Genomic DNA, 10,480 nt, shown 5'->3' with positions numbered 1-10,480 from the left:
TGTGTGTGTGTGTGTGTGTGTGTGTGTGTGTGTGTGTGTGTGTGTGTTGGGCACAAGGATGCTGAATAAAAGCTTTCATGTCATCCTCCTGGGATCCAGGCAGAGCCTAGCTGATTCCTGGTTCTGCCATTTATCATTAGGTTGCACCGTGTGAAATTGCCAATATTCTACCATTTTCGACCTTTAAAAATGGCAATTTCATGGAATTCAACCCAAGAGTTGCATGATCTTAAGCCAGCATCTTGGTCTCTTTGAGTCTCAGATTCTTCTAGAGAGTGGAGTCAAAAGCAGGGCTATGAGAAGGATTAAACAAAATACAGTCTGAAACTGCCTTATGCAATTTATACTGCAAAGAACCCTTACCAATTTCAAAGTGTTCTCATGTTCCTCGTGATCTCATTTAGCAGATTATGAAGGTGAGCCTGAGAAGCCTTTTTCGAGGCAGTGTAACGTGATGGGAATCTCTCACGGATGTTCTCCTTAATCTCTCAGTTTCCCCATCTCTACAGTGGGGGTTATTTTCTTTGCTTCATGGAGTTCTTGTAAAGATTAAAATAAATAACAAATAGCATAAGTAATGTGTAAAAGTTCCTAGTGTGAGAGTTGGTTTCTATGAGGATGCAATAAATGCATCCCTTTCCTCCCCCTTAGCCTCCCATTTGTAAAAGCAGGGCAGGGGTGAGATGATTTCTGGGGTACCTTTCAGCTCTCTGGGACTCTGTGATCTATGCTTTAATGTCCTTTCCTGCTGGAGGAATTGGCACCAGGTCTGGTGACCTCTTTCCCCCATCCCAATCTGTCTCCTGCCTGTCCCAGAGGAGACCCCATCCTTGCATTTCACAAGATTCTGCTGTTGTTACTGGCATTCCAGCAGGTCAAAGTGGAATTTCTCATACACTTAACAAATGAAAATGAGAGATTGTAATATGGCCCTTTAGGATCCAGAGATCATCATGGTCATCCCCTTGCATTATTTTGAAAGCAAGGAGAGCCATGCCTGTACACAGTGCACCATGAAAGTTAGTACGATAGAAAGAACTCAGGTTTTGGATTTCAAATTTCACCTCTGCACTCTTTTACCTGTGATCCTTGAGCAGAAATTACTAAACCTCTTTGGTCCTCGGATTTCTCGTGTGGAAACTGAGTCCTAACCCCCAGGAGCTGTGGAGATTAAATGAGATTAAAGGGGTGGTGAGTGTACAGTGGGGATTCACAGCGAGTCGTCCATAAATATTTGCTTGCTTCTCTTCACTTATATGTGTGGAACACTTTATAAGTTTTTAAAATACTTCTTCATAATTTTAGTCTACTGGTTCTCACAACAATATTATGAAATAAGCTAAGAATAAATTCATTAATAATCGCCTTTGGGGAATTCCCCAGTGGTCCAGTGGTTAGGACTCTGAGCTTCCACTGCAAGGGGGCATGGATGGGTTCGATCCCTGGTCGGGGAACTAAGATCCCGCAAGCTGCACATGGTGCCGCCAAGAAAAAAAAAAAAGTTAAAAAAAAGAAATAATCACCTTTGCCTGCAAAGAGCATGAGGTCTGGAAAGTGGGTGGGGACAGGTAAGTCACCCAGTAAGTCACTGGTGGAGCCCAGACTAGAAGCCAGGTCACTGCATCATAGTCTGGAGGTTCCTTCACATTATTTTCTCTTCTATCCCCCATCCTATGGAGTGGAATATTAAAAGGCAGATGTGTGACCTTGATGCTGTTTTCCTTTCTTGGGATATGCCTCAGGGTCCATTGCTGGGTTTCAGAAAACCAGAATTTGATTTCCAGCTCCTCTACATGTAGCTCTGGGATCTTGGACGAGTCACTTAACCACCCCGAAACCCACTTTTCTCATCTCTAGAATGGGTACATTCATACAATAGATGACATTTATTGAGCGCTGACACATGCCTGGCACTGTTTGAAGTATTATTTTACGTGGATTGTGCCTTTTAATCCTCCAACAGACATATGACTGAAACATGTTACAAGGAAGAACAAATTATTTTCACCCAACCACTGAGGTCATAGAACCTGTGCTCTGTATTCTACCTCAACCTGTCCCTCAAAATTCTGAGAATTAGGTGGGATATTAAGTGAGGTGAGGACTTTACAAAAGGCATTCTACAAAGACAAGGAATTATAGGTGGTACTTGGGATTAGCTTCATGACCCATGTAAATGGTTTCTTTGTAGGCACGATTGAATCTTAGAATATAGTTCTAGATTACAGTTTTATTTAATAATGTTTTCCCCTTTAGAAAGAGAGGTCTTTCAAAATCAAATTGTAAAAATTGCTATATCTAAACAGAGAGCACAGATAATTTTGGAATAAATTGTTTGAAATTTCGGCATCTCTGCACTGACCTTCAATTATTATCAATTGCTAATTTTTCCATCCAGAACTTGGTTAGACGACAACCTTCTTCTTCAATCAGAATCGCTTCTTAGCATCAGAAACATCCTAGGATTGTGTGCCCATCTGCCCCCAATCCCTCCTTCCATTACTGTCGCCCCATGTTACTGTCATGGAACCCAGATTGGTTGCCCCTATGAATGGAGAGATCTGTCCATAACACTGTAGTGTTGAGCACAGAATGCCTTCCCTTGGGCTGGGAAAATAGAATCTTTTTTTTTTCAAATTTATTTATTTTATTTATTTTTGGCTGTGTTGGGTCTTCATTGCTGCACACAGGCTATCTCTAGTTGGGGCCAGCGGGGGCTACTCTTCGTTGTGGTGCGCGGGCTTCTTGTTGTGGTGGCTTCTCTTGTTGTGGAGCACAGGCTCCAGAGCTCAGGCTCTGTAGTTGTGGTGCATGGGCTTAATTGCTCCGCGGCATGTGGTATCTTCCCGGACCAGGGCTCGAACCCGTGTCCCCTGCATTGGCAGGCAGACTCTTGACCACTGAGCCACCAGGGAAGCCCAGGAAAATAGAATTTTTATTTTTAAAAGAGGAGGAGGAACCAGAGAACTCTAGAGACCTGACTTTTCACTCCTTCTAATGGTTTGGAGGAAGCCCCCAGTCACCCTTCTTCTTTGGGACCCTCTGTAGCTGCCTTCCCTGGTTCTTTATTCTGGATTCTCTTCTTCTGTTTCCCTGTGGAAAAGAGCATAGCCCTCCTCATTTCTGGAAGAAGCAAGCACAGAGCCTCTCGGTGGTCTTCTTAGGAGTTTTACTGCTAACCCCATAGAGGAAAAGGATGGAGATGACAAATTGTGGGAAGTTTGGATGACATATAAAGTCTTAAAAACCTCGGAACAAGTATTCTCCTTAGACACAAAAGGGGCTTGGCTGGTCTTTTCTCCTTGGCTTCTCGTCTAACTCCCCTCTTTCTTCTCATCTTGGGAAAAGCCAAGCTTAAACGATCTCTCATTTTCATTTTATTTCCGGCTGTTATTGAGAACACCCCTTGAGACCTCCAATTCCAGTAGAGGGGGACAAAGGTACATGTTAATGGTAAAAGAAAACCTTGACTAGGGACTCATGACCACCAGGGGGCAGCATCTATCCCTATCGGCACCTGTCTCAGTTGTCTTGCCTGTCTCTCCTCCTCTCTGTCTGCTGGTCTCATTCTCAATTCTCACCCTGCTTAAGATGATATTAGAACTTGATATTTGATAACTGATGCATCAGACCAACAGAGATAAAAAAGGTTAATTTAATTAAATGTCTTTTAAACAGTTTTCAAATAGGAAGAAATCATTTGAGTATCTTAGATCACAGTTTACACCAACACAAAATATCAGAGATGGATTAAAGAGTAAAATTTAAAATACACCAAACAATAGAAGAAAATAAAGTACTCATCAAACTCTAGTATGGAGAAGGACCGTTTAACACTCAGAAGCAAAAAAAAAAAAAAAAAAAAACCCAACAGAGTTGGCTATATAAAAACTAAAACTTCTGTCACCTAAAACTCAGGACAAGCAAGACAAAAGAATAATCTTTACACTAGAGTTAATAGTCATAGCACATATGACAAAGTGTTGGCATAAAGAACTCACACAAATTAATTCAAAAAGCACATTGTGTCCCTAATAAATTAACTGATAAAGAACACTTAACAGAGATATCAAAAATGAGGAAATTAAATTAGGAAATAGGCCTTTAATAAAATGTACAACTCACTAATGATCATAATGCTCACTAAACTAAGAACAACAAAAATGTTTGTAATCGTTATATCCAAAGCTGGTGAGGGTAGCTAAGATAGGCTCTCTATGTACACACTGACGTATTACTGGGGAACAGCATGACAAACTGTAATTTGGGAATATCCATCATAAGCCTTAAAAATGTTCATCCATCATAAGCCTTAAAAATGACATATTCCCAGAAATTTTACTTCTGGGAATATGTCATAGCAGAACAATAATTTGAGGATAAACTATGTGCCTAAGGATGTTTGTTACAGATTTAAAATGTTTTAAAATGAAAATATGTTCAAAGTTCAGTAAAATGGGAACGTTGACATATATCTTGGCTATATCCACTTGATGGACTAGCGCACACACACATTTAAAATGACGATTATAAAAATTAGAAAATTGCAAGGCAAAAATTGGGGAATAAAATTTCTATGTAAAGTATTATTTCCACCATGTTTAAAAATAAACAGATGGATTCTTGGGAGTGGGGTTGTTTTGTTTTCTGTAGTTTTCAAAGTATTTATCTTACTTTTTTTTTTTTTTTTTTTATCTTACTATTTTCCTTTCTTGGCTGTGCCTCATGGCTTGTGGGATTCCGCGACCAGGGATTGAACCCGTGCCTGCTGCAGTGGAAGCTCAGAGTCCGTTAACCACTGGACTGCCAGGGAATTCCCTCTCTTACTATTTTTAATGAATACACACGTGTGTGTGTATGAAAGATGAGCATATATATATATATATATATATATACAGTAAACATATATATATGTTTATATATAACATATATAAACTTATCATATATATATGATGTTTCACATATACATATGAAAGATGAGTGGGTTGTGTCACATGGAGGGGGCATTATAGAGCCCCAGGCAATGGGCCATAGAGGTGGGATTCCAGACACCATGCATGTCTTTGGGGTAAGATTTCTCATCAGGGTCTTTTCTCCATCCTTCATAGAGGAAACGCCTCCTGAAGCCAAACTCAATTCTGGAGGCTTCGTGAAATCTATGAGACAAGCAAACTGATGAAAAATATTGAGTGTTTAGGGTAAAAAAATACATATGGACCATGTTTTATTTAGAATCAAGTTCTTGGGATTAGCTACCTTTCAAACTCCACAGAGGGTCTTAGTGATGCCTGTGATCCAGGATCCTGTGCCCTGTTCCCCTCTGTGGTGCTTTCTCTCCACTCCCTGGTGAGAGAGGGATGGGAAGACTAACACCCTGGCAATCAGAGGTGGGGGGCTAAGATCACCTAATAACAGGCAGGGATGGATGGGGACCAGAGCCCCTGTGCATGTAAAGGACTGTCTTCCGGGAGGGGATATGGAGGGCCAGTTCTGAGACAGGGAGCACATTTATTTTTAAAAGAGGAGGAGGAACCAGAGAACTCTAGAGACCTGACTTTTCACTCCTTCTAATGGTTTGGAGGCACCTTGGCCATCTGTGTCCCTTGAGCTTTTTGTTAGGGTACCCAGAATATATGTTCTAAATGTACTCCATCCTCTTTCCCTCGTTCCCCCTTCCTTTCTCTTTTCCTTCCTCCTTCCCTTCTCTCTGGCTCTCTTGCTCTTTTTTTTTTCCTACAGAACTATTTATTTAGTCCCTACTCTGTGCTGGTGGTGGGTTAGACTTTGCCCCATGGTGCTTGTAGTTTAATGGCTGAAATGGGTAAGCAAGTCAGGAATTATAGCATATGGTGCAAGATGTGCCAATGCTAGATAAGCGAGGGCACTGGGGGAGCACAGAGGAGGAACGGCAGACCAGATTGGGGAAGGAGGACCGGGAAGACTTCCTAAAAGAGAGGACAGCCCACTGTGTCCTGAAGGCTGCGTGGGGATCAGGCAGGTGACGAGGTGCAGCTAAGTGTGGCCCAGGCAGCGGTCAGTGGATATTCTCATGCGACAGTGTGTCGCTGGTTGTCTGACTAAGGCTGTGTGTGTGTGTGTGTGCGTGTGCATTGTGCATGTGTGTGTATGGGTGTACATGTGTATATGTGCATATGTGAGCACGTGTGTGTGCACGTACATAATATACCAAATGGTCTAACATGTGGCCCAGGGAATGGGGAGAGGAAGAAAGAGAATGGGAAAGAAAGGAGGAGGAACAGACATAGAAAATGAGGAAAAGGGAAGTAGAGAAGAAAAAGAAGGAGCCGGAGAGAGGGAAGTTGGTTAGAGTTGAATGGGATGATCTGAATCATCATTCTTGGACAATTCAAGGGATAGGCTCATGACAAGTTGACTCTTGGAGCCTTCCCTGTGCCTCGTACTGTGCTCAGATATGAGGAATTGGAGGAGTGTTGTCTCACCATCACCGATGGTGGAAGAAAGGAGATCACACACACAAAGAATAATGCTAAATACTGCAAATTTCAGGGCAGAGAGAAATCAAGGTGGGCTGAAAGAGTCAGAATCTGAGTCTCCCTGGAAGAGGTGAGTGCTGAGAGAGCAGGTCTCAGAGGCAGACTCTGCGGAACTGGCCAGAGTCCTGCTTGGGTCCTGACTGGGTGAGCCATGTGGGGTCCACTCTTCTGTGTCTGACAGCACAGGTCTGGGTTCCAGGACTCAGGATGCTGCTTCTGGGAGCTGTTCTACTGCTACTAGCCCTGCCCAGTCATGGCCAGGAAAACATTGAAGCTCCTGAAGTCCTTCCCATCCCCAAGGGGGCCTGCGCAGGTTGGATGGCAGGCATCCCGGGGCATCCTGGCCACAACGGGACTCCAGGCCGTGATGGCAGAGATGGCACCCCTGGCGAGAAGGGTGAGAAAGGAGATCCAGGTAAGAATAAGATTTTTAGTCTCCTCTGTTACAGACTTCTCCTGGGTAGAAGAGGGCTTCTAGCACTATAGGAGGGCAATAGTTATTAACTTAAGGTCTACACACAGGGAAGAAACAAAGCTTTTTAATGTGACCCATAAGCAACATGAAGTGGATTTTGGATTGGCCTTTCAAAGGTAAACACACGTGGTACCTTTAAAACCAAGTACCCTTGACTCTGCTCTACCCACACCACCTTCTGCATCCTCTTTCCATCCCCGCCCTCATCCATCCCTATTCCCAGTCTGCTCATATTCCTGTTTCCCTTAATTTTCCCTTAATTCCCGTTCCATCTAGTGGCATTCAACCATACTTCCTGGTACCTCCTGCAGGCCACAGTCCTTCTCTTGGAGAACTCTTGCTCTGGTGCACAGGACTGTTAGAGGTTACTACAAGAGAGTCTACTCCAAATATGCTGAAGTGAATGTGGACAAGTGCCTAAACAGTGGAACAGAGAGAAAATGCCCTCAATGCAGACCTGGGTTAACAATGAAGGCTTTCAGGAGGAGGTGGGGCTTGAGCGAGGCCTTGAAGGATGTGTGGACAGAATAAAGGAGGGAGGGCAGCCTAGACGGAGGGCAGAGAAAAGCAGATGTGTAGTTGGTTGAGCTGGCACATAAAGTGTTGGCAGGGTGGAGCATCAGTGATGGAGATGTATAGGAGATAAGGTTGGAGATGAATTTATGGGAGCCTGCTGTGGGGCAGGGGATGTGGAGGGGGAAGTGACAGCTGTCCCCTTTGGGAGCTCTCATTGGTTCCTTGCTCTGTCAGTCAAGCAGTTTGTAGGTAGGGGGCCACAGCGACAGTGATTTAGGCTGGAACCAACCTAAACGGGAGTTCTGTTTTTGTGGTCACTAAGGTCTTCTCGTTCTCTAGGTTTTGCTGGTCCTAAGGGCGACACCGGTGAAACTGGAGTGACTGGGGTTGAAGGTCCCCGAGGCTTTCCAGGAATCCCAGGCAGAAAAGGAGAACCTGGAGAAAGTGCCTATGTATACCGCTCAGCATTCAGTGTGGGACTGGAGACCCGGGTCACCATTCCCAACGTTCCCATTCGCTTTACCAAGATCTTCTACAATCAGCAAAGCCACTATGATGGTACCACTGGCAAATTCTACTGCAACATTCCCGGGCTGTACTACTTCTCCTACCACATCACAGTTTACCTGAAGGATGTGAAGGTCAGCCTCTACAAGAAGGACAAGGCCGTGCTCTTCACCTATGACCAGTTCCAGGACAAGAACGTGGACCAGGCCTCTGGCTCTGTGCTCCTCTATCTGGAGAAGGGTGACCAGGTCTGGCTCCAGGTGTATGGGGATGGAGAGAACAATGGGGTCTATGCAGATAATGTCCATGACTCCACCTTCACAGGCTTCCTTCTCTACCATGACATTGAATGAGCACCACTAACTCAGAGCCTCATCTGGGCCAAGCAGCCTGGAGTCAAAGAACAGTCCACAGGTCTTCAGTGTAGTTAGGAGACTGATTTTATTAACTAGTTGGAGGACTCTGAACATTATTCATTCATTCATTCATCAAGTACCTTTTCAAAAAATCATATACCGTGTTCCCAGACAGTCCTGAAGAAGACACATCCCTTGGCCTCAAAAATCTATCATGTAGTGGTAATACTAGAAGGATGGTAACATCTACTGGGGAGTTTCAAAATGTGACAATAACCAACTACAAGAAAGTATTTGACAGTGCTACTCTGTGCCCACTGTTTTTCCTTATGTTCATGCCAATCTTGTGAAGTACACAGGAAAGATACTATTCTCCTCTTTTTACACTTGGGGTCCTGAGGATGAGAGAGTTAAGTGAATGCCTAAAGTCACACAGGCATTTAGCGGCAGAGTTAGAGATCCAACCCAGGGCCGTGGGCCTTTTCCAGTATACAGTGCCCGTTTTAAGGAGTGTATGGCCTTTCAGAGGGTATTGGTAGGGGTCTCTCACCCAGCTTGCCTGAGGGCCTTTGGACTGGCCTTCACCATGCATTAAACCTTTCCCCAGTAGTGCTCCCTCGGAGAAGGTGGTTCTATGACTACGTCCCTTTCCAAATGGACTACTCAGCAGCTCCTGCACTACTCCGTACTTCCTCTTCTCTGTGTCTTTCCTCATGCTCTTCTCTCTGGCCCAGCAAGTCGACTCCATCTCCATATGTTGACATCTTCCCTGTTTCTCAAGTCCACCTGGTCAGGAAGCGTCTCTGATGTGATGTCTCTTTCCTGCAAGCCTTCCTCACACCTGTGTCCCTCTACATGTTACCCTGGATAAGAGTCCTAGGTCTGTGAAACATCCTCCCACAGACCAGGGACAACTGCCTAGAAAGGACTGTGCTTCCTTCATCCCAAGTCCCCTTGTAGGTCCTTGATAAATGCCTCATGAAGAGCAAGCACTGGAACCTCATATCTACCCAGAGTTAACTCCATTTCAGTCTCTCCATATAACTAATCCCTATCTAAGAAAACAGTTTCATTTTAGGAACTCCTTGATTTTAAACACCCAATCTTTGTTTCACTGGACAGCTTGAATCTTTTCCACCGAGGTTCGGGATGACTGTGCTTTCTAGAACACTCAAAGAATTTTCCCTCAAGGAAGTAGCTTGAGCCTTCAATGCAAAACCCATGAAGGAATTTGGAAACCATTCTTTCTTTGAGCACCAACAGGGTCTGGGAAGACCTGGGCTTCCTGAATCTACTCGTGTTCTTTAAGAATTATAAAGAAAGAAAGAAAAGGAAAAAAGAACAGATAACTGTCTGAGGTGATAGATACGTTAATTAGCTTGATTGTGGTGAATATTTCACAACATATAACTATATCAAATCATCAAATTGTACACCTTAAATATACACATTTTTAATTGTCAAATATTCCTCAGAAAAAAGGGGGGTGGATTACAGATGATTGATGGTGGTAAACATCTTCTCAGGAGACAATAGCTTGAGAGCTGCTCTTCAAAGATTTTAGCCAAAGCAGAGCTAATACCATTCTGTATAAACGTAGAAATGGAAAACTTAGTTTTTTGCTTCCAGTTTTAAATTCTGAATGATTTTCTTTTATATGTGTATGGCTATTCCTTAGGTGATTATTATTTCTGCCTATAAAGCTTTGGTTTTTAAAATGTTTGTATATCATTATTTTCTACAAGTAAAGATACTGTCGTTCAGCATTAAAAGTAGAAGCACCTGTATCATGTGGCTTTTGTTTTCATTTTTGGAGAAATACGTGGGATTTAGAGAGGGATGAAGGGGTAAACCATGTGTTAATAAAGACTCTATTTTGTGAATGATGAATGAGATTTCCTTGCATCTCATTGGCTCCATTGCATCTCTGACCAATCACTGGAGTCAGGAGGATGGAATATATTTATTTACTTAATTGATTATGGTTAAGCTAGAGAAGGGGTATTTTCATTAAAGCAAAATCTGGACACAGTTACCAGAGTGGGGGAATGGATGATGAATGCAAAAACAACAACTGTCCACAACAAACTTTTAATGTCATGTTTGAATTT

At 43.2% G+C, this 10,480-nt stretch overlaps 1 protein-coding gene across 3 annotated transcripts in view; it reads left to right on the top strand.

Moving 5' to 3' along the window:
• Positions 1–10,154, top strand: part of ADIPOQ (adiponectin, C1Q and collagen domain containing) — an 11,584-nt gene extending 1,430 nt beyond the window's left edge. The window contains exons 1-3 of one of the 3 annotated variants that reach the window (XM_027109304.1): positions 6,334–6,585; positions 6,715–6,930; positions 7,846–10,154. In XM_027109304.1, the coding sequence (XP_026965105.1) occupies positions 6,723–6,930; positions 7,846–8,366 (729 nt within the window). In that variant the 5' untranslated portion in view covers positions 6,334–6,585; positions 6,715–6,722 and the 3' untranslated portion in view covers positions 8,367–10,154. Of the gene's footprint in view, positions 1–6,333; positions 6,586–6,696; positions 6,931–7,845 lie in introns of those variants that run through there. The other 2 variants (XM_027109322.1, XM_027109314.1) reach the window with 2 other exon arrangements.
• Positions 10,155–10,480: the final 326 nt, after the last annotated feature.

The sequence above is a fragment of the Aethalodelphis obliquidens genome, unplaced genomic scaffold (assembly GCF_003676395.1).
Source record: "Aethalodelphis obliquidens isolate GAN/ISIS:26980383/991018 unplaced genomic scaffold, ASM367639v1 scaffold1, whole genome shotgun sequence".
Taxonomy (NCBI): domain Eukaryota; kingdom Metazoa; phylum Chordata; class Mammalia; order Artiodactyla; family Delphinidae; genus Aethalodelphis; species Aethalodelphis obliquidens.
The sequence above is the reverse complement of the archived record's forward strand: the minus strand, read 5'-3'. Positions and strand labels throughout refer to the sequence as shown.